Source organism: Pseudophryne corroboree, chromosome 6 (genome assembly GCF_028390025.1).
Source record: "Pseudophryne corroboree isolate aPseCor3 chromosome 6, aPseCor3.hap2, whole genome shotgun sequence".
Lineage (NCBI taxonomy): Eukaryota > Metazoa > Chordata > Amphibia > Anura > Myobatrachidae > Pseudophryne > Pseudophryne corroboree.
The window spans coordinates 764,811,531-764,836,984 of NC_086449.1; the positions used below are offsets into that span (position 1 = coordinate 764,811,531).

The 25,454-nt window shown below is 44.7% G+C and overlaps 1 protein-coding gene across 15 annotated transcripts in view; it reads right to left on the reverse strand.

The window, feature by feature from the left end:
- LOC134933410 (protocadherin gamma-C5-like) overlaps nt 1-25,454 on the reverse strand; it is a 688,451-nt gene that overhangs the window by 296,634 nt on the left and 366,363 nt on the right. For 2 of the 15 annotated variants that reach the window (XM_063928589.1, XM_063928582.1), the window contains exon 1: nt 5,997-8,563. The exons of the other annotated variants lie outside the window; for them this stretch is intronic. In XM_063928589.1, the coding sequence (XP_063784659.1) occupies nt 5,997-8,438 (2,442 nt within the window). In that variant the 5' untranslated portion in view covers nt 8,439-8,563. Of the gene's footprint in view, nt 1-5,996; nt 8,564-25,454 lie in introns of those variants that run through there. 15 annotated transcript variants of the gene reach the window in all.

A 25,454-nucleotide genomic window follows, 5' to 3' on the forward strand; every position in this document is an offset into this window, starting at 1 on the left:
TCCACAGTGACTACTGTATGTACCAATCATCTACTGGCATGATGACATTGTCTCTGCACCTGGCTACCAGGGTACTTGGCACTATACCCTGCATCAGTGACGTGCAGTCAGGTGAGGCAGAGCCTCTCCTGTCTTACCCCAGTATACTCCAGTTTTGGCTACAAAAAAACATATGAAAAATACAAAGAAGATATTATAAATATCTTCTTTGTATTATACTAATAATGTTTATAGTCAAGACTCCGGAGTATACTGGATTATGACAGGTGAGGCACTGTCTACCATGCCTACCTTGTCCACACATCTCTGATCAAAACTCACCAAATTTCCGACAATATATACTGCTGCACCTGTGTATAATGCCCACATGAATCTTCGGGTTCATATATGTGTGTGCGAATCTCGCTCTGATACTAGCCAGTACCTCCAAGCCATTTACCCCCCTGTACCTCACTGCCCTGCACCTAGTAGTGCAACTTCAGTGCTACCTGGAGCTCCAATGGATACTCCAGGCATGCAACCTGCAGTGTGTAGAGCAGTCCGAAGCATCCTGATGGCTATCCACATTTCTCTTGCCAGTGGCCCTAGGGCCTAATTCAGTTCTGATCGCAGCAGCAAATTTGTTATCTAATGGGCAAAACCATGTGCACTGCAGGGGGGCAGATATAACCAGAGGCGTAGGTAGGGTTTTTGGAGCCCAGGGCAAGATGGAAAATGGCGCACCCCCAAAAAAAAAAAACAGCAAAAGAAGCATGTGCGCGCGCCGAAAAATGGGGGTGGCCACACCACAGAAGGGGTGTGGCCACGCACCAGAAGTGGTGTGGCCACTGAAAATGGCCCACAGTGCCAGTTACATTTCCCCACAGTGCCAGATACAATGCCCCACAGTGCCAGATACATGCCCCACAGTGCCAGATACATGCCCCACAGTGCCAGATACATTGCCCCACAATGCCAGTTAGATTGCCAGATACATTTCCCCACAGTGCCAGATACAATGCCCCACAGTGCCAGATACATGCCCCACAGTGCCAGATACATGCCCCACAGTGCCAGATACATTGCCCCACAATGCCAGTTAGATTGCCAGATACATTTCCCCACAGTGCCAGTTACATTGCCAGATACATTGCCCCACAGTGCCAGTTACATTGCCCCACAGTGCCAGATACATTGCCCCACTGTGCCAGATACATGGCCCCACAGTGCCAGATACATGCCCCACAGTGCCAGATACATTGCCCTACTGTGCCAGATACATGCCCCACTGTGCCAGATACATGCCCCACTGTGCCAGATACATGCCCACTGTGCCAGATACATTGCCCTACTGTGCCAGATACATGCCCCACTGTGCCAGATACATGCCCCACTGTGCCAGATACATGCCCCACTGTGCCCCACTGTGCCAGATACATGCCCCACTGTGCCAGATACATGCCCCACTGTGCCCCACTGTGCCAGATACATGCCCCACTGTGCGCCCCCCCGGTCACTCACCACCTGTTGTGTCTGCGAGGGGAGGAGAGCGCAGCGCAGTGCCTCTCCTTCCCCTCACCGCTCCCGGTCTCCGGCAGCTGTGTGGCGCCAGTTCACCAGCCAATCAGAGCTCACGGAACGGCCGCCAATCAGGAGTCGGTCCACAAGCTCTGATTGGCTAACGCCGGAGACCGGACACACGCAGCGCTGCTGGCAGCGCTGCTAGTGCTCTGGCGGCGGTGAGGGGAGGGAGAGACGCTGCGCTCTCCTCCCCTCACATTTCATCATGATGGGGGCGAGTGGCCGGCGGCGGCGCCCCCCTCTTCTGGGCCTGCCAAGGCACTCGCCCTACCCTTGTTACGCCTCTGGATATAACATGTGCAGAGAGAGTTAGATTTGGGTGGGTTATATTGTTTCTGTGCAGGGTAAATACTGGCTGCTTTACTTTTACACTGCAATTTAGATTTCAGTTTGAACACACCCCACATAAATATAACTCTCTCTGCACATGTTTCATCTGCTCCACCTGCATTGCACATGGTTTTGACCATTAGCTAACAAATTTGCTGCTGCGATGAGATCTAAATTAGGCCCCTCATAGCCTCCCATCATATCAGGGGTTCAGAGGTGGGGACAGCACAAGGAGCCAGTGAGAACTGCTCTGGCACTGACAAAATGCCTTAAAGCCCCCTGGTCAAGAACAAAAACATTCCCCAAAGCAAAACCTTACATGTTATAAGCAATGTCGGACTGGGGCATGGAGGACCCACTTGGGGATGCAGTGGTAGAGGTCCATGCTTCGGGGTCTTGCTAGCTGCCACAGAGGCTTGGCTAACCATGGTATGGGCCCCATTCTAAATATATATATATAGTAAATACTGCTAGTGCATGCATGAGAATGTACCAGGTTAATAACTGCAATGCACTGTAGATAATAAGTATAATATACAATTCAAGTGCACAGTCTGGAACCTGATCCCTAGAGGAGGAGGTGGGCCCCCTGGCATTGAGGCCCACTGGTGGTTTCCCCTGTACCCCTGTGGGCCAATCCAACCCTGGTTATAAGCAACATCTGACATACCAATGATAATACTGAGTAATGCCTAATATCTTATATGCTTGAAATAATGTCCAGAAACTTGTAATATACCAGTACTGTGATACAGTAAGTAACAGAATTACCTCATATCACAGTCAAAATGTCCAGCAGAACCTAGGATACAAATAATAATGCACAACAATCTATTATATGCCATTTATAATCTATAATTCTTAGATCAAATATGCCATGGATAATGCACTTAATCTCTCCTGAGTAATGTCAAGTGTGCCATTGGTAATTTCCATCCATCAAGATCCAAGACTCAGTGGAACTGTCCTCAATGCTATTGCTAATGCTCCGCATGATCTAAAATACCCAGCAAAATAAGATTTGTCACTAATAATGTCCCAAAATATAATAAATAATTTATAATATTCATTAAATAGTGAGTGTGTCCTCACACTAACGGCCTTATTCAGAGAAGTACGCTAATGTAACTGCAAGTGTGATTTTTTTCCACAACACAACTGCAGATATCAGCAAGTGAAGCTGCCACCCAGAAATGAAAAGACGCCCACTCATTGGCATTTCTATAATGGGTGCAATGTGCGGTGCACATGAGCCCCTGGGTCCAGGTGGGCCCACACCGCACACACTGCACCCATTTTAATACTTACCTGTCCGGAGACCAACGTCAGGCGCTGAAATCGTGGTGGAAATCGATGCCATGTTTCCAGAGACCTGCACATGTGCAGTAGACTCCTGCACAATGCCAGAGTCTACAGCGCCGTACCGAGGAGGGGGCCCACCTTGAGGGGAACACGGGTCCCCTCCTCTGTGAAATGCCCCTGCGTCCACTGGAGCGACCGCAACTCATTCACAATCTCGTACACATGCACAGCTTATACACAAACATGAGAAACATGGGGCTGAAGGGTAGACCTGTAGCTACACAGACTGGACCCAACAGTAGTCACGCAGGCACCATTTTTGTATGTTATGGCATGCAGTGGATATCAGATAAATGCTCTGAAAATAGCCATGACATACCTTTGTTTTAGCTACCACTCCCACTAACACAATGTCAACACCCCCAAACGGTTACTGCCTGTCAATCACTTTGCGATGGAGTCAGCATTTCATGCGGAATCGCAGTGGCAGCTTGACGCATGTGTAATGCGAATGCAGCACATGTACAGTCTGCTGAAAATAGCTGCACTGGAACTTCAACTTTGCGTTCTTCTCTGAATTAAGCTCAAAATTAACTGAACTGTAACCAGGGAAATGAAAGTGCCCCTGGAAAAATTTGTAGACAAGGCTTCATATTGGCAGCACCATAGGTATACCATGTATCCATGGTGGCAGCACCACCCTTCACATGACAACAAACAAAACAGGCCCCACATGTACATCGGTTCACCAGGTATCTTCCCTGTGAGCCCTATGGCCAATCCACTCCTGACTGTAACTATAGACCAGAGGATAATGAATAATTCACTATCTACTGTGTACATACAGCATGAAGACCTGATGCTAAGCACAAGGATGAAATGCATTGAGGTGAACTGGTAAGACCTCTGCCCTCTCTCTTTATCCTGATGCTGAGGATTGAAAAACCACTCTACCAGATAAGATACTGTTTTATTGTTTTAATATATGGACATTTGTATATTTTTTTTTTTAATGTTCTTAAAAAGTGTTTTTATATACTACGCTATATAGTTCTTTTTATCTCCTTACTAAATTCTCCAGGAATTAAGGGGTCTATTTACTAAGCCTTGGATGGAGATAAAGTGCACAGAGATAAAGTACCAGCCAATCAACTGCTAACTTTCATTTTTCAAACCCGGCCTGTGACATGGCAGCTAGGACCTGATTGGCTGGTACCTTATCTCCGTTCCCTTTATCTCCATCCAAAGCTTAGTAAATAGACCTCTAAATGAATATACTCCTTTGAAAGTGAGATTGCATAAGGTTACATAACATTAAAAATTGGTATGATTTTGAGAATACTGAGTCACAGCGGATTATTCCTTTGGATCCTGGACACTGGTTTTGGATATTTTTTTCTCAGTGGAGTTAACACAAGCACTGGCACTCTATATAAAGATGTAGATAGCCTCATCCTTGCCATGATGCATATGCACTGACATACGCATCGCAGCAAGCTGCAGGGTACCCCGTGCTGCAACTAGTTGCGGATAGCATTTTCTCCATAGAAGTCTATGTTGTGTGCATATGTAGACATGCATGTATCATGGATGTGGGCATACTAGTGATGCTATCCATCCCATAATGCGTACATCTGTATGTACATTTTTTGGGGTTCACTACGATCTGCCGGCGGTCGGGCCTCCGGCGACCGGCATACCGGCGCCGGGAGCCCGACCACCAGCTTACTTACAGTGTGGTGAGTGCAAATGAGCCCCTTGCGGGCTCGCTGCGTGCGCCACGCTATGGGCACGGTGTCGGTATGCCGGTTGTCGGGATCCCTGCGCCGGTATACTGTGCGCCGGGATCCCAAGAGCCGGCATACTGAAGACCACCCCATTTTTTGGATTTTTCTACTTTTGTAATGGCGCAAAAAACTCCTTTTTCTCCTCACCTAAACAGTGAAATGCGCTGGTGGTGATCGTAGTCACTATTGAACATGAAAATGTATGACTTATAAATGTTATTATATAATTGTTTTTTTTCTGGGACTATATGGAGTGTACCAGATAGAAAGAATTTTGCTGCGCAGGATAAGCTTTCATATCTTCTATTTCTGGTACACCTCCATTTGGATGTGTTTTGGTAATGTGATGGGCACAAATTATTCTTAATATACTACGTACTACACTAGTAGGTGCTATTTTTCGCACTTGTCTTTTTAGATTTTATTGTGACCGATGGAACAATGGTCATCTTGGAGGAACAGTTGTCCCCCATGTTATAGGGGAGTGTGAAGGACTATATTTCTGAAACAGACACTTAAAGCGAATCAATACGCCTAATAGAAATAGGATTTTTATACAAATCTCAATTGGTGTAGTGCTCTATAGTACTAATATATAAACAGCCTATATTATCATTAAATTAATTATAAATGTTTACATTATATGGTTAGTAGGCAAAAATATCCAAACATGAAATGAAAAATAAATAAATAAATAAATAAACCAGACATTGGTCATTCAGAAAAGGGATCACATAAAATGCAACATTATTTTCCTAACAGAAATTGCTCAAATGATTATGCTGTAAATAAACAATAAATGTATAAAAAGCTATGTTCTGTACTACAAAGTACTTTTATTTTCAAATACAGTCATAAACATTAAAATTAACTGGATATTGACTGACTTTTCACCAATATGGAAAAAACCCAATTTGAGATAAATTGACTCAATAATATTTAATTTGTAGATGCATTCTACGGATGATTACAAAAGGGAAAAGTAAAGAAATAATAAAGAAGAACTTTGTCTCCCACCTTATCTTGTTCTGTTTGCTGGTTTATATCTGGAGGCACATCAGCATGTCTAGTCATATCCTTAAACTGGGGAAAATCCAGAGACTTCATATAACTGAAATCTTGTTGTTCGGGGGCTGGGGGAAAGTTAGTCTGGTAACATTGTCCTTGGGTCCCTGGAGGGACCATCCTGACCTCCATGTACTTTAAGGTTCCATCTGTGTTCAGGTAAAGAGCCGGCTGATACTGATCTGTGTAGGGTTTGGAATGGGTCCCACTAAGAAAGCAGCAGCTGCTGCTGTAATCATAACTTTCTTTCCTCAGACATCTCACCAGTAATATAATGAATGTAACCAGTGACACTAAGCTGATGGCCACTAGGGAAATGATTAAATACAAAGTCATATCTGATGGGGGTTTGGAATTAGTGATAAAATTACCAGATTTGGGGGTTTCTACTACAACCTCATCTGCTACAGTAATAAGTACAGTGACTGTCGCTGACAAAGGAGGATTCCCATGGTCACTGATAGAGATGAGAAGTTGTTGCTCTGTATTTTCTGTGTCCTGAAATCCTCGTACAGTTCTGATCTCTCCTGTATACTTAGACACATGAAACAACAAGGAATTGGCAGCATCAATGAGACTAAAGACTAACCAGGCATTGTGACCAGAGTCCAGATCCACGGCAGAGAGTTTTGTCACCAAATAACCAGCACTTGTAGATTTTGGAATTCTCTCTTGTACAATGAGATCCTCAGAGTGTTCTGGATACAGCAAGGTGGGGGAGTTGTCATTTGTATCCAAAATGAATATAAAGACAGGGACAGTGGAAAATAACTTTGGAGATCCAGAATCTTCCACTTGTATGGTAATTTGTAAAAGCTGGATGTGCTCATAGTCAAAGGAACGCTGAGCATAGATATTACCATTATTAGAATTGATGTAAACATAAGAAGATACAGAGGAACCATCTATTTCGCTCTCAGCTATAGAGTAAACCAGATCAGAGTTATCACCCTCATCTAGATCTATAGCAGATACTGTACATAGGAGAGTACCTGGGTCACTGTTCTCCTTAATAAAAGCATTATAAGTAGACTGTGTAAATGTCGGTGCATTATCATTAATATCTGAGACACTGAGAATAACAGTTGTCTTACTGTACAGAGGAGGAGACCCTAAATCAGAGGCAGTCAGCTCAATAGTGTATTGGGATATTTTCTCTCTGTCCAGATTCCCATCTGTGACCAATGAGTAACGATTTTTAACAGGTTTGATCTTAAAAGGCAGATTAGGTGACATATCTAGTTGTATTTCTCCATTCTTTCCAGAATCCTTGTCTCTCACATTAATAAATCCGACAACAGTTCCTAGTGGTGCATTTTCTGGAATGTCATTTGTCATGGAGGTAAAATATATTTCTGGGGAATTATCATTCACATCCTCTACAGCTACATGAACAAGGCAGTTCCCTTCCAATGCTGGTGTTCCTTTATCTACTGACTTGATATACAATTCATAAAAATTAAACTCTTCAAAATCCAAAATTCCTTTTAAAAAGATTTCTCCACTTTGTTCATTAAGATAAAATATTTTTCTGGCAGATTTAGATGTGTGGTCTTCAAAATAATATTGAATTTCACCATTTTCACCCTCATCCAGATCTGTCGCATTTAGCATAAAGATAATAGAATCCAAAGGCAGGTTTTCCCTCAAACTGATTTTATAAACTGACTGACCAAACACAGGTGCATTATCATTAATATCTAATACATGTATTGTTATGTGACAGGACCCTGATCTGGCCGGCTCCCCACCATCAGTAGCTGTGAGAATCAGATTATGCTCTTGTTTATCTTCTCTGTCTAATGTCTTCTCTAATATAAGCTGAGGAATGAGAGTTCCATCTTTTCGAGTCTTCACAGACAGGGAAAAATAAGGATTTGTATTTAATGTATACTGATTAACACCATTAATACCAACATCTAAATCCTCTGCAATCTCTAAAGCAAACTGAGCTCCAGGACTTGCTAACAATTCTGAAATTTTTAAAATACGATCATCACTTGAGAATGTGGGAGAATTATCATTTATATCCAAAATTTCTATTTCCAGGCTTAAAATCTCCAATGGATTTTCAGCAACTGCTTCCAAATGCAACAAACAGCTCAGCCTAGACCCACACAGGCTCTCTCTGTCAATCCTCTCCCTCACAATCAAAGCTCCATTTTGCTTATTCAAAGCAAAATATTTGTTCTTGTCAGATTCCAGATGTAACCTGCCAATTGAGAGATCTGCACGTTTTAGACCTAAATCCTGAGCCACATTCCCCACAACAGTCCCTGGTGCAGACTCCTCAACAATAGAATAACGAAGCTGCCCAGAGACCCAGCCCCAGCTACAAAGAAAGAAATATGCTACTTGCCATATCCAAGACTTTGGACTGCTTCTGTAGTCCATATCTCAATTGTCTTCTATGATAATCCCATAAAAATGAAGTTTAAATAGTCATGTTAAAGGGTAAAAATCCAAGAAAAGAAATAAAACATCCACAGGGTTTTCATCACAGCGGCAGCTCTTCTTTGTGTGTGAGAGGAGAATGGGAGGGTGTTTCACTGAGCCAGGGGGAGGAGAGAATAGAGCCAATGTTAGCAGATTTAGTATTACAGTGTAAGAAAATTATTGGATGGCGTGACTGCCCTCTTCTGGCCAACACTGGTAACTTCCTACTTCTATCTGCAATTCAATGCAGATTTTTAGGAAAATGGTTTTACTGTGCATTTATTTCCTATTACAATTAATGTTATATGTTCCTTTTAGCAACTTGTCTCCTAATGGAAGTCCAGTTTTTTGCAATATTACAAATTACATTAAATAACAAGCAAATTAGTCACCTGAAATTATAAGATAAAACAGTTTTGCAATAACTATTTTACAATATACAGATTATTTATATATACATATATATGGGCTGGGATCGGGTGACCAGCGGTCGGGGTCATGGCGGTCAGCATACCGACGATGGGATCCCGGCCACTAGAATGCCAACAGGGGGGCGAGTGCAGCATGCCACACTGCGGGCTCGGTGGTTTGCTGCACTCGCCCCAGGTTCTATTCCCACTTTATGGGTGTCATTGACACCCATGAGTTGGAATAGTCCTGAGTCCCCTGCCGGCATTCTGGTGGCCAGGATGTACGCTGACCGCCAGGATCATAACTACATCCCATATATATATATATATATATATATATATATATATACATAAACAATTTCCCAAGTGCGCTAAATAAAACGTATTTACAATGGTTCTTCCAGCGTTATTTTCATAGGTATGGATTGTAAACTGAAGAATGTTTGTATCTGGGGACCTGTAACAGACACCCCTCACAGGTCCCCAGATACAAACATTCTCCAGTTTACAATCCATACCTATGAAAATAACGCTGGAAGAACCATTGTAAATACGTTTTATTTAGCGCACTTGGGAAATTGTTTTTATCTTGTTTGTTATTGAGATCTTTCAATAGGGACCTCTCCCGTTGTGCTGCTCTTAGCTTGGCGCAAGATAAGGATACTATTGTGTTTTTATATATATATATATATATATATATACAGAGAGAGAGAGAGAGAGAGAGAGAGACAGACAGACAGCAATCGGCACTCACATGCCACTCGTACTTTGGTATATATACATATATATATATAAAAACACACACAAATATATATATATATATATATTAACATCAGGACTAAATTTTATCTTTTTAATCTTTATTTCAAAATGTTTTGTTAATAATTTCTGACTTAAATAAATAATCTGTTATACAGTATACAGTGTTATCAGCCGTACCCATATCCAAAAAATAAAAGCAGATCAGTATTATTTAGAATGAGATTTTCGTTTGTGTCAAAATGTACTTTATTATCATTTCTAATTAAATATATACATATTGTTATAAGGCTGTCTAAATGAGATGCTCATGAGTACAGATGGACCCTTCATTGACAGGGACTTGTAATATGCTGAATCTCTTTCAGTATGGGGAACTCTACATGTAATAATCTGCAAATTGCAGGCTTAAAGTGCATTTTTTTTTATAAAGCTAAAAACAACCTGGTTTTGCCTTTTTTTATTGTTGCTTTAAATCTAGTGGATAAATTAATGACGTATTGTGGCTGTTTGAAACGCGCAGGCTATTGCATACTGTATACCCCTATAAGTATTAAGTCAACTAGTATAATAATAAACCAGTGTGGTAAATGTATTATTTTATTAGAAAAAAAAATAATTCCCATATTTAATAAGAAATGTGAAGCTGTAAAGCATCTGAGAGATTAAAAATATGATTTATTGGGGGCGTGGTTTGGAGGCTTATCTGGACGGACGTGTTACATGAGAGCTCCTGCCTTGGGCTTCTATTTTGGCCAACGGAGCCACTTTTGGATAGCCCTACAGCTCTATCTCCCCCTGTACAGACCTACCCATAGCGTGTGGCGAGATCGCGGAGCCAGCAGGAAGCCGGGACCTCGATTGTTGGTGGAGCCCGGGCAGAAGTACATCAAGTCTCAGCGCTGAGCCCTCCCTGCACGAGGAGTCATGTCCTGCCTGCTCCCAGGGATACAGATTCTTGACCCGGGAAGCAGGGCTGGCGTGCTCGCCGCCGGAGCCGGGACCTTGATTAGGAGCTCGAACCGCGGCAAACGCGGGGTCGACCTTGCCCGCGGTGGAGTGTGTACCGACCGGAGGACGCTGCACAACTAGACCTGTGCCTGGAGGCCCCGATCACCTGCTGCGTGTCCTGCTTGCACGGAGGAGAAGCTGCAGAGACCGAGAGACCTGACGGGGGTTGCCGGACAACCTGTGGAACTCGGGAGAGTGCGTCTACAACGGAGCTCCTGCCTGGACCTCCAGTCCTCTCGTTGAACTACCTCTCTCATCTGGCCTGAAGCAGGGACTCGTCTAGCAGGTAACGGGTCGACTGTTGGGGTGACCTCAGTCAAAGAAGTGATTCCCTGGGGCTCCTATACAGGCCTTGCTGCAGGAATTTATCTTTCCCCATCTGGCCCCCCCTACTCATATCTATTGCCTCTCGGCACCCGCCTGACACCCTCTATACCCTGTGGGCCAAACACACAGACCAGGGAGGAATTTGGGGACACTCTGTGTATCGCGGCCTACACATCTGGCGAAACTGCGACCTCAGCCTTATCCTGGGGTCTGAGTTGGGGTGCCACGGGCGGTGACCAGGGGCCCCCGTATCACCGACAAATAACACACTACTACCACTCCTTGCACTTCTCTGGGGTCCTCCGCCTGCACCGCATTACTGAAGACGACCATACCAGAGCTGAGGTACCTGACCCTATCCCAACACAGTACCAGCTCTACACATAGCGGTGTGCGACCGCGACCTCAGTTGCTCCTTCCATCAGCTTCTAGAACTGAGCTCTATGTGAAGCATTGTCTGAGCCTCATTTACATCCTTGCCCGTGTGCGGCCATTTATGCTTGTATTTGTGCACTCAAGATCCTCGAAGATCCCTTCAGCAAGCAGTCTCTACCTCTTTACCTATACATATTTCACCCGTCAGTGTTCTGGTTGTGGCAGGTCCAGACCAGAAGCCTCTCCCTGAGGTGCCTTCTGTCACAGTTCTGTAGACCACCTTCCCGTTCTCCCTGTGTCTATTATTATGGACAAATTCATGTCTAAAACACCACGTAATCCACAAGGTGCCCGGATGGGTAAAGGCAAAAATTGTGAGAGCTCCGCTAGCAGTGCTCCTGTCTCCCCGACATATAGTCAGGGTTCTAGTCTATGGGAACAACCACAGCCTGCACCAACTATGGAATCATCCAAGTCCTTCTCCATGAGTGAAATCACAAATATACTCTCATCTCTACTGGATCAAAAACTGGCGCCCTTAAAGGATTCTTTGGACTCGGCACTCACGCAACTCACAGCTCATGATCAGCGTATATCCGAGGCTGAACAAAGAATTTCTGTTCTAGAAGACGATCTATCTGCAGCTAAGTCAACCCGGACGGAGCATGATAAGCTGATGCAACTTTACATCCCTTACATGCTTTCTGAATTATGTTAGGTATTGCCAACTTTATCACTCCTGCAACAATCTCTCACTGCTGCAATTTTACATCCCTTACATGCTTTCTGAATTGGGGGCCTAATTCTGAGTTGATCGCAGCATCAAATTTGTTAGCAGTTGGGCAAAACCATGTGCACTGCAGGAGGGACAGATATAACATGTGCAGAGAGAGTTAGATTTGGGTGGGGTGTGTTCAAACTGAAATCTAAATTGCAGTGTAAAAATAAAGCAGCCAGTATTTACCCTGCACAGAAACAAAATAACCCACCCAAATCTAACTCTCTCTGCACATGTTATATCTGCCCCACCTGCAGTGCACATGGTTTTGCCCAATTGCTAACAAACTTGCTGCTGCGATCAACTCAGAATTACCCCCTATGTTAGGTATTGACAACTTTATCTCTAATTAGTGATTTCTAGGCCAGACTATAATCTGTTTTCACTGTGTATTAGTGGTGGTATAGTGGTCTGTTCACACCTTGAGGCAACCTTTTGTTGTGGGTGGAGTTTTCAGAGGGTGGGTGCTGCTATCAATTAACCCTGTATCCATGTCTGCAATTTTATTTAACTAGTATAGATTAAGGCTGCAAGCATCTTTGTTGCGAAGTATGTTAGTGCAAAGTATGATAATAGAATTTTTGGAGATATATGGAGATGAACAGGAGAGAAACAGAAGGACAGCAGACTATCTTCCCCACCTCCACAAAAGAACTGCAAACAACATACTACAGTGAGTTACCTAAACCACTACCAGCAACGCCTGCAGCCTGCACAGCCTGGACACTGAACTACCTGTCTGATTAAGTAACAGCCCTACTGCTGTCACACATTGCTCACACTCCTCATTCACACAATCTACAACCACTGTGTATCCATCTCAGTCTTTCCGTTCCTTCCATTATTTCTTAGAATCCTGTTTGCACTGTCTTTTGCTTTCACTACACCCCACCTTCTCCTTGTTCATTCTATATTACACCCACACCCCTCTATTCCTCTGAACAACACTACTGTACCGAATTATGGCTCCTCGATCCTGTCACATACCAGTCCTCACTACCAGGTCTCACCCCCCAAATTCCAAATCACCCACATACACTCAGAACTCAGCCAACCTTATCCCTATCTCCCCTGTCCCCTCCCTTCCTTTCTCCTGTGCACTCTGGAATGCTAGATCAATCTGCAACAAGCTGCCAACTATCCACAACCTCTTCATCTCCCACTCTTTTAACCTTCTCGCCATCACTTAAACCTGGCTCTCCTCCTCTGACACCACCTCCCCTACTGCCCTCTCCTATGGAGGCCTCTCCTTCGCCCACACGGTCAGACCTGATGTAGGCGTGGGCATCCTTCTCTCCCCAAACTGCACCTTTCGTGTCATCCTACCTGAGCCCTCCCTCACCTTCTCCACCTTCGAGGTCCACACTTTCTGCCTCTTCTACTCCATTCACCTCCTTGTGGCAGTGATCTACCGCCCCCCCTGGCCACTGTTCACCTTTCCTTGACAACTTTGCTGCCTGGCTTCCCCACTTTCTCTCCTCCGACCTCCCCTCTGTCATCCTCGGTGACTTTAACATCCCTATTGACATCACTAATGCTGCTTCCACTAATCTTCTCGCCCTTTCCACCTCCTTTGGACTTTCTCAATGGACCTCCACCCCTACTCACAATCTCATCCACTCCCTCAACCTTGTCTTCACCCACCGATGTGATCTCTCTGATTTCTCAAACTCTTCCTTCCCTCTCTCTGACCACCATCTGCTTTCTTTAATCCTCTCATCCTCCTTCCTCCTCTCCACGCCCAGACCCACCACCACCAGACGCAATCTCGGGTCTCTCGACCTCACTTTCATGTCCTCCCTCGAGACTTTCCTCTCTCCTCTTTCCACTATGACTTGTCCCAACCAGGCAGCCTCCTTCGATAACTCTTCCCTAACCGCTGCTTTTGACTCTGTGGCCCCCCTCTCCTCTGTCCCCCTCCGCCGCTCCAAACACCAACCCTGGCACACCAAATTTACACGTTTCTTACAAAATTGCTCACGCTCTGCTGAACGCTCCTGGAGGAAATCTCACTCTCTGCCGGACTTCCTCCATTTCAAGTTCATTCTCTCCTCCTACAGCTCTGCTCTTTCCCTTGCCAAGCAATCCTTTTTCCAAGCACTCATCTCTTCTCAGTCCTCCTGTCCATACCGTCTCTTTGAAACTTTCAACACTCTCCTTCGCCCCCCTCCTCCTCCCCTCCCATCCTCCCTCACTGCCACTGACTTTGCCTCCTTCTTCATCTCCAAAATTGAGGACATCCAAAACGACATCTCCCGCCATCACCCCTCTGCTACCCCCCTGCCCCATCATCCCTCCCCTCCATCTATCCCACCATGTCCTCCTTGAGTCCCACTTCAGAAAAGGAAGTCCACTGCCTCATCTTATCCTCCCCCCCTCCACCTGCCCCCTGGACCCCCTTCCCTCCCGTCTTCTCCGCTCCCTCTCCCCCACTGCCTGCTCCCACCTTGCTCACCTCTTTAACCTGTCCCTGTCTACCAGCATCTTCCCCTCACCATTCAAACATGCTCTGGTCTCACCTATTCTCAAAAAACCCAACCTCGACCCCTCATCACCCACTAACTACCGCCCCATCTTTCTTCTCCCTTTTGCCTACAAATTACTTGAATGACTGGTCTATAGCCGTCTCACAAGCTACCTCTCTGACAACTCCATCCTCGATCCACTACAATCTGGATTTTGCCCACTCCACTCAACTGAGACTGCCCTGGTGAAAGTCACCAATGACCCGCTTTCGGACAAATTCAGGGGCCACTTCTCTCTGCTCATCCTTCTGGACCTCTCTGCTGCCTTTGACACCATAGATCATCCTCTCCTCCTCCGCACACTCCAAAACACTGGCCTCTCTAGCACTGTCCTTGACTGGTTTTCTTCTTACCTCCCTAACCGCTCCTTCTCTGTGTCTGCCTCCAGCACCACCTCACACCCTCCATCCTTCCTGTTGGTTCCCCTCAGGGTTCTGTCCTTGGCCTACTTCTGTTCTCCCTGTACACCTCTTCCCTGGGTGTGCTCGTTAACTCCTTTGGCCTTCAATACCACCTCTATGCTGACACACAACTCTACCTCTCCTCTCCTGATCTGTCCCCCTCTGTCCTCTCTCAGGTTTCCAGCTGCCTCTCTGCAATCTCCTGCTGGATGTCTGAGCACTCTCTTAAGCTCAATATGGACAAAACTGAACTCATCATCTTCCTCCCATCCAGAGCAACACCCCCGATCAATATCTCAATCATTGTTGACAACACCAGCATCTCCCCGTTCCCCAACTCCGCTGCTTGTTCGTCACTCTTGACTCCTCCCTCTCCTTTGCACCCCACATCTGGCACAATCCTGTCGTTTCCAGCTACGCAATATTGCTTGTATCAGGCCATATCTCTCCCAGAGTGCAACTAAACTCATTATCCACTCACTAGTCATCTCACGACTTGACTACTGCAATGTTCTCCTCACTGGCCTCGCTTGCTCCCATCTTGCTCCCCTCCAATCTGTCCTGAACTCCACAGCTAGGCTTATCTTCCTCTCCCCACACACCACATCTGCCACTCCCCTTCGACAAAATCTACACTGGCTCCCATTCCCCTACAGAATCCTCTTCAAACTTCTCACCCTCACATACAAGGCCATCTCTAATTCCACTGCTCCTTACATCTCCAACCTCCTCTCCCTTCACACTTCCTCAAACCCCCTACGGTTGACCAATGACCGTTGCCTCTCCACCACCCTGGTCACTGCTTCCCATGCTCGTGTCCAAGATTACACCTGTGCTGCACCCCTTCAGTGGAACGCACTCCCCCGCTCCATTAGACTCTCCCTGACCTTGCAAAGCTTCAAACGGACACTAAACACCCACCTATTCATCAAAGCATACCCCCTGGATGCATAACGCAGTCCTGAAGCCGCGCCTCCACCCCCCTGCCTCATGCCGTGAACATCTCAGCTTTGCTTGCATACTGCCATCACGCTACCTCCCGCTTGCCTGCACCTCTTGTCATCTGTCTGTCGCCCCTCCCCACTAGATTGTTAGCTCTTAAGAGCAGGGCCCTCTTTCCTCTTGTTATCTTAGCCCTCATCTCGACACATTTCACTCGCAGCTCTCCCCTACTCAACGACCATCTTTACCCTGCTAGTAAAGGCTCATCTCCATCTATGGCCACCAGCCCCTAGTAGTACGATGATCACTCCCTCAATACTTACATCTTAGCTGTATTATGTCTTGAGAATGTGTGGTGCTCTATGTTACCTGTACTCTATTTCTGTTATTTATTTACTATAATGCTATGTTTTGCCTCCCTGTACTGTCCTTTGTATGGTGCTGCGAAACACATGTGGCGCATTATAAATAAAATGTAATAATAATAATAATGGTGTCCCTACAAGACAAGCTAGAAGATTTGGAAAATCGTAATAGAAGAAATAATATACGTCTTGTGGGTTTGCCAGAATCTGTGAAACCATCCGATCTTATGAAACTGGTCTCCCAATGGTTGCCAAGAGAACTGGGTCGCGTTTCGGACATGGGTCCTATTCTGGTTGAACGTGTCCATCGGATTGGTCCTGATCATCAGTCCAGTAGAGATAGACCCAGACCGGTCATCATGAGAATTCTTAACTACGCCGATAAAGTCAGTTTGATGGAAGCCTATCGGAAATTTACTGATCTTTGGTACCAAGACTCCAAGATCTTACTATTTCAGGACTTCTCTTATCTAGTTGCTGCAAAAGGACGCGAGTTTTCACCTATTTGTAAACGTCTGTTTGAACTTGGTCACCAATTTGCATTGTTATACCTGGCCAAGCTGAGAATTACCCATGTTGGTAAATCCTACCTCTTTGAAACTGCACAAGAGGCCAGAAACTTTGTGAACTCTTTGGATACGGCTCTACTTTCTGGTACAGATGATGCTGACTGACTCTTATATCATTTTCCAGTCGGTTATTTGTCACCTTTGGTTTGTCCATTCAAGACACAAATGAATAATGCTTTTCTGTTTGATATTTTGATTTGGTTATATTTCAGCACGGTGACGATAGTGTTTTGTTGCAGTTGGAGTTTAATACCAGCTGCTATACAACGATTTTGTATTTGTTATAATCTTATGTCCTTTCCTCTATACTACTTTTCTTTCCTGCTGCCTCCTGTTCTATCTCTTTTTTGGCTGCTTTACCTCCCACTCTTCCCCTTATCTCATCTTTTGTTATGCTACTTCAGATTATGGTGCCCTTGGATTCTATGTTTGAGGATATCCTCCTCATATGTGTTAATATTATCATTTTGGATGCTGACGAAATTTCATAGGGCACTCACATGGGTTCTTAAAATGTTGAAATTGTAACTTGGTTTATAACTTTATTATTATATACACACAATCTTCACGAATTGTGATAGGAATGTACTTAATTATTTATCTTTGATATTTTTCATCTTTGATCCACTACGGCCCGCTCGCTGGGACGGGTTGGGATCAACTATTACAGCATACTGTAGTCGGATATTGGCCTAGGGTTGGTATCGCTTGAATGCCGTTAACAAGTGATTCTTCCACAATAATACAATCACGATTCAAGTTAGTGTCATGGAATGTTGAGGGACTCAATACCCCTATTAAGCGGAAAAAGGTCCTTACCTATTTAAAACAGCTAAAACCAGATATAGCATTATTGCAGGAAACTCATTGGAAGAGCTCGGACCCTAATGTACTACGGGATACTTGGGTGGGAGAATATAGAACGGCTTCTTTCACATCTAAACACAGAGGCGTCCTGACCATCCTCAATAAATCACTCCCTGCCACTATTTTGGATAGCTTGGTTGATCAAGAGGGTAGATATCTTTTCTTGAAACTAAAAATATTACATACGATATATACAGTGGACAATATTTATACCCCTAATGGCATCTTTTTTCTCTGCTATATACACAAAACTACAGGGTTGGGCGGAGGGAGAAATTGTTATGGGAGGAGACTTTAATTGTGTACAGTCAACTGGTCTAGACAGGACGACCACGCCCGGTACGTCTATTGTTGCCACTCCACCTTCACTAACACTACTTACCTCTTCTTTACGACTGTCTGACCCATGGAGAATTAGTAACCCAGACGCTCACGAATACACCTTCTACTCTAACCTCATCACTCCTCCTCTAGATTAGATTTTTGGTTAATTACTGACTCTCTTCTGCACCATATTGTGGATGCTAAGATAGAGCCCATCTTACTCTCGGATCATGCCCCAATTTGGATCTCGATCACCTTAGATACCCATTTGCCTAGATCCTATAAATGGCGTTTTCCTGCTTATCTGGAGCATTCCTCAGACTTCAGTCAATTTCTTACCCAGGCCTTCCTTAACTATGTAAATGATAATAAAATTCATGTTAATGACATCAATTTGTTTTGGTCGGCTTCTAAACCAGTTGTCTGTGGACAAATCCTAGAATATGTTTCTAGAAAACGCAAGCAATTGAACACCCGGTTGCACGATCTGAGCAAAGCTTTGACGGCAGCATATGATGCCATGGTTTTATATGATTCTCCAGACAATAGATGGGTTTATACTGATGCAAAACACCTTTATGACGCACTGTGCACTGAACGAGCTAGCTTTTCCTATGATGTTCAATGAAACAAATTTTTCCGTGGTGGTAACAAGTCGGGCAAATTGTTAGCTAACTTAGTGAGATCATCTACAGCTTCTTCTCGCATAACTGACTTGCACACAGACTCAATTCCTTCAACTACGGACATACAAACTATATCTGCAACCTTCTTACAATATTATAAAAATTTATATGCAGCGCCTTTAGATAACCCCACTGAGGGTATGGTGTTTCTGGATAAATCAGGCTTACCCACATTAATGGAGGAGGAACGGGCGTCACTGATGGACCCAGTAATAGAATCGGAATTGCTATATTTGATTAAATCACTCCATATTGGGAAAACGCCGAGCCCGGATGGGTTCGGGGCGGAATACTATAAAATGCTAGCTCCTCATATGTTGCCTTATTTGTTAACACTGTTTAACGCATTATTGCAAGGATCCTCTCCCCCTTCGGGATTCACCGAAGCTAGAATAGTAGTATTTCCAAAACCAGGTAAAGACCCTACATATGTCCAGTCTTATCGACCTATATCACTTCTAAACCAAGACCTAAAACTATTCACCAAATTATTGGCCGCTCGTCTCCAATTAATATTGCAACGTATTTTACACCTTGCCCAAACTGGGTTTGTAAGGGCTAGAACATCAGTGCATAACGTACGTACCCTGATTGCAGCAATACATAGTGTCGAAGGTACCACAAAATCTAAAGCACTAGTGGTCAGTTGCGACGCTGATAAAGTGTTCGACCGGGTATCATGGGCACACTTACTTAGAATCTTCCACACACAAAAATTTGGAGTGGAGTTTATTAAAGTCTTCCGTATGCTTTACACTAATCCACAGGCATAGCTCACTATTAATGGACTGAACACAGCCACCTACTCTTTACATAGGGGTACGCGCCAGGGAGGCCCCCTCTCTCCCCTACTTTTTAATTTGGCCCTTGACCCATTAATACGCACTTGCATGCAAGATGTTACTTGGGTTGGGATAAAAATTGGCTCACAATCCGTGAAAGTGTCGGCTTTTGCCGATGATCTGTTACTGTATTTTAGCGATCCCATAAAGGAGTTCCCCTCTCTATTAACCATGCTCTACTATTTCCACTTGATCTCGGGCTTTCTAATCAACTTTGATAAAACAGAGGCATTGGCTCTGGGCCCCAAAGCTACACAAAATTGGGGCTCATGATTCCCTTTCAAATGAGCCTGTGGGAATCAGGAGCCCCAATTTCGGCTGTTTTAGATGAAAAACGTAAACATAAGTAGGTGATAAAGCCTGTGGCTTTATCACCTACTTATGTTTACGTTTTTCATCTAAAACAGCCGATTTATACGGGCTAAATTTTTTACGCTCTATTAATAAAATGATAGATGATTTTACACGTTGGCAAAGCTTACTAATTTCATATTTAGGTAAATGCCACAAAATGATTTCCTTCCCCCGCCTATTATATCTGATCCAAATGCTTCTGTTTCTTCTGACTAAACATGATATTCAAACAATTAATAAATCCCTTACTACTTTTATTTGGGAGAATAAATGTCCACGCATAGCCCTTTTTAAATTAAAACCACCGACTATGTTGGGAGGAGTGAACTTACCATGCCCAGAAGACTACTCTTTGGCCGCTAATTATAGATATGCTATTGACTGGATTGGGTGGAAATGTCTAAGATTGGGTGGAAATATAAGAATAACAGTAGAAATAATGTAATGGAGGAATGTACATCTTAACATTTGTTCAACACATATCACATAAGTCAGCAAAGGAATTAAGAGGGCAGCTCAAAACGTAAGATGGAAAGTGATCATCTCCTAGTGACATCAATAAGTCAAAAAAGGTGGTCAGGCGAATATGGGAGTTGAAGTTAAAGGGTGGTGAACCTCTCGTGAGTACCTAATGTCTAATGTCATTATTCTGCAATTATTGTGAAAATATGTGTGTTTTTCTTTCTTTCTTAATAAACATTTAAAAAAATATATATATGATTTATTTACTACACCCCCCCCAAAAAAAATAGATCAGTTGTTAATATTTAATTCTTTCTACTCATTAAAATTGCAAGATTGTTTGTCAATCATTTCTGCTTTAAAAAAATAATAATCTTTTGTATATTATCAGTAACACATATCCAAGTAATAATAAGAAATCAGTATTATTTATTAGGAGATTGTTAGGCGCCGGGGTCCGCTCGTCTGCGCGGCCTGGCGCCTAGCAACCAGGGATGCCGTGCGCGTACAGCCGCCGGCTCCCTGGCAAAGCTAGACGCCGGGCGCGCTGAGCCGCACGGACCCTAGCAACGGGGACGCCACTGGCGGACCGCGTTCCCCGTTGCTGGGTCCATTTGAAATTATAGTGCACCTGTTCTCTGGCCATGCAGCAAGGCAGCTGCACGGCATTTATGCTAATCAGCTCTGTCAGCAGCTGATTGGAGGACTCCTGTTTTAATACACTCTCAGGGCTTCTCACAGACGCCGGTAATAGATTCCTGCATGCTGTCTTTGTTGCTGAGAGTCTGTTTCCAGTCCTGCTGTATCCGGTCGTTCCAGTGTTCTGAAGTCCTGTACTCGGGAGTTGTCATCTCGTCCCTGGAGTCCTGACTGATCACCGTTTAACATCCAGTGGTGTTCGTGAGTCGCGGCTTTGCCGTGTGTAGCGGCTTGGCCGCTTTACCCTTTATTATTTGTGTTTGGAGCATTTTGCGGAGGGTTCCGCTTCCACAGGTCCACTCTGGTATCCGGCGGTGCTGGGTAGGAGTATTGGACAAGTGGATTTTGGTTGTCTTTTTCCCTGGCGGTTTTTCCGCACATACTTTAGGTTTTGTTAGTAAGCTCGTAGCCCCTGGCCTGTTTGTTAGTTAGAGGTCCTCTTGTTATCATCCTGCCTCGGATTTCCCTTTGTCTCTCATTAAGACCGGGGGGCACCGGAGTTGGGCAGACATAATCCGCCCTTCAAACGTGGCTGCCAAGGGCTCAAGAAACCATAGTCTCGCAAGGGATTTCCGATAGCACGGGTGAGACAACAGAGTTAGGGCGCCAGGGGCTATTATTCTTTCCTGCTCCCGTTACCAGCATTCCATTCCAGTGCTCCGGTCATTGTCATAAGATCTCCTCTGGCCAGGAGTGCTGGAATCATAACATTATTACCGGCCAATACCAAAACTTAAAATTAAACGGGGTTAATTTTTTCTCATTCAGTTTTGTGAGAGTTTATCGGCCTCATGAATCCAACAGGTTTAGGGCCAAATCCTGGTCAGCTCTTAGTCAGTCAGATTCAAGAACTTACTCAGATGGTTCAGGATCTTTCTCTTCGGGTGAAGTCGCAGGAAGATCTTTTGCGAGCTTCCCCGAGGGTAGTCCCTGAACCAAAGATGCATTTGCCTAACCGTTTTTCTGGTGATAGGAAAGAGTTTTTTAATTTTAAAGAATCCTGTAAACTTTATTTTCGTTTAAGACCAATTTCCTCGGGTACTGAATCTCAGCGGGTCGGGTTTGTTGTTTCTTTGCTCCAGGGGGATCCTCAGACCTGGGCATTTGGTTTGAAGGCAGAGGATCCGGCATTGTTGTCAGTGGACGCTTTTTTTGGGTCTTTAGGGCTCTTGTATGATGACCCTGATAGAGAGGCATCCGCTGAAAGTCAGTTGCGCGCTCTCAGACAGGGTAGAAATCCTGCAGAGGTTTATTGTACAGAGTTTCGCCGTTGGTCGAACGACTGTGGCTGGAATGACCCAGCCCTGCGCAGTCAGTTTCGCCTCGGCTTATCGGAGTCTATAAAAGACAGTCTCCTTCAGTACCCCGTTCCTGAGACTCTCGATAAACTCATGGAGCTTTCTATTAAGATTGATCGTCGTCTCAGAGAGCGGAGGGCTGAAAAAGGAGCACCTGTAAGGTCAAGTCCATGTGTATATTCCATTCCTGAGGACGTAGAGGAGCCCATGCAGATGGTTCTCTCCCGGCTGTCTCCTGAAGAAAGAGCCAGAAGGCAAAATTCTGGTCTTTGTCTGTACTGTGGGGGTAAGGGACATTTTGCTCGTAATTGTCCGAACAAGTCGGGAAACGCCTTGACCAGGTGAATTGTGAGGGGGTTCACCTAGGTCTGCAGCTTATCTCCTCGAATAACTCCCTTTTAGTCCCAGCTAAGGTTTCCTTTGGCAGCCTCAGTTCTTCGGTGTCGGCTTTTGTTGACAGTGGAGCTGCAGGAAATTTTATGGATTTAACTTGGGCTAAGGCCTTAGGCATTTCTCAGTTACCTTTGGGTAGGTGTGTCACCATGCATGGCTTAGATGGGAGTCCACTGTCCAATGGGGTTATTTCTCTCTGTACACCCCCTGTATTACTTACAGTAGGAGCTCTACATTCTGAAAAAATCGAGTTCTTCCTTACTCATTGCCCAGCAGTTCCAGTAGTTCTGGGTCACCCTTGGCTGGCCTTTCATAATCCCACCATTGATTGGCGGTCGGGGGAGATTTCACAATGGGGTACCTTTTGTGATAAGGAATGTATTACGTTTCCAGTCAGAATAGCAGCTGCCATTCCTGAACTCATTCCTGTGGAATACCAGGAGTTTGCTGATGTGTTCTCCAAGGGCAATGCGGACATTCTGCCTCCCCATCGGCCTTATGATTGTGCTATTGAGCTAATTCTTGGTGCCGCATTGCCAAAGGGAAGGTTATATGCTTTATCCAGGCCAGAAACTGCGGCCATGAATGATTATGTTAAGGAGAGCCGAGGGAAAGGATTTATTAGACCATCAAAATCTCCTTTAAGTGCAGGCTTCTTCTTTGTGGAGAAAAAGGATGGCTCGCTTAGACCTTGCATTGACTTTAGAGCCCTGAATAAGATCTCAGTTAAAAATACTTATCCTTTGCCGCTGATTTCTGTCCTCTTTGATCAGTTACGTTCGGCTGTGATTTTTTCTAAAATTGACCTAAGAGGAGCATACAACCTCATCCGAATCAAATCTGGAGATGAGTGGAAGATGGCCTTCAGTACTCAGTCGGGTCACTACGAGTACCTGGTGATGCCGTTCGGCTTGTCTAACGCTCCAGCAGTTTTTCAGGACCTCATTAACGATGTGCTCCGTGATTTCCTAGGGAAATTCGTGGTCGTTTACTTAGACGACATCCTGATTTATTCTGAGTCAATGGAACAACATGTTACCCAGGTGCATCAGGTTCTTCAAAAGTTGCGTGAGAATCATTTATATGCCAAGCTGGAGAAATGTGAGTTTCATGTCACGGAGGTATCTTTTTTAGGGTACATTATTTCCCCTCGGGGATTTTTCATGGAACCTAAGAAGCTCCAGGCCATCCTTAGTTGGGCGCAACCCACCAATTTAAAAGCAATTCAGCGCTTTTTAGGGTTTGCGAATTATTATAGGAGGTTCATTCATTCTTTTTCTGACCTGGTTGCTCCCATTGTAGCTCTGACAAAGAAAGGAGCAGATCCTACCAACTGGTAGCATGAAGCTGAGTTGTCCTTTCGGGCCTTGAAACAAGCCTTTGTCTCGGCTCCAGTCCTCAGACATCCCAATCCGGAATTGCCCTTTGTTGTGGAGGTTGATGCCTCGGAGGTTGGAGTGGGGGCTATCCTATCTCAAAAGGATCCGGAGTCTCTGGAACTACATCCTTGTGCCTTTATGTCCAGGAAATTCTCCTCCGCTGAATCCAACTATGACGTTGGTAATCGGGAGTTACTGGCAATAAAGTGGGCTTTCGAGGAGTGGAGGCATTGGCTGGAGGGAGCAAAACATACTATTTCAGTATTGACTGACCATAAAAACCTGCAATACATCGAATCAGCTAAACGGCTGAATGCCCGGCAGGCTCGTTGGGCTTTATTTTTTACTCGTTTCAAATTTATAATCACTTTCAGGCCTGGTTCCAAGAATACCAAGGCTGATGCCCTGTCACGCAGCTTTCTTCCGGTTCACAATAACAGTCCTGTTACTCCCATACTTCCATCTTCAGTCATTTGGGCAGGCCTCACACAAGATTTATTTACCCAGTTAAAACAGCTTCAACACCAAGCTCCTGGTAATACTCCTGCTGGTCGTCTTTACGTCCCTGAGTTTTTGAGAGCTACTGTTTTAACTGAATTCCATGATAACAAAGTTTCCGGGCATCCGGGGATCTCTAAGACTTTGGAGTTAGTCTCCCGCTCGGTGTGGTGGCCTGGTCTTTCTAAAGACGTTAAGGAGTTTGTTTTTTCATGTCAGGTTTGTGCACAGCATAAGGTTCCCCGTTCCTTGCCTATCGGGCAACTTATGCCCTTAAATGTCCCTCTCAGGCCATGGTCTCATATTTCCATGGATTTTGTGGTAGACCTTCCCCTTTCAGCCGGATTCCGAGTCATATGGGTGGTAGTGGACCGTTTTAGCAAGATGGCTCATTTCATTGCTCTTCCCTGACTGCCATCTGCCCAAGGATTGGCAGTTTTGTTTCTCCGCCATGTTTTCAGACTACATGGGTTGCCCACTGATATTGTTTCTGATCGGGGTCCACAATTCATCGCACAATTCTGGAAGTGTTTTTGTGCTTCATTTAAGATGAAATTGTCGTTAACATCCGGTTACCACCCACAATCCAACGGGCAAACCGAGCGAGTTAACCAATCATTGAAACAGTATTTGCATTTGTATTCAGCCAAACTCCAGAATGATTGGTCCGAGTTTCTTCCGTTGGCGGAGTTTGCTTACAATAATTCTTG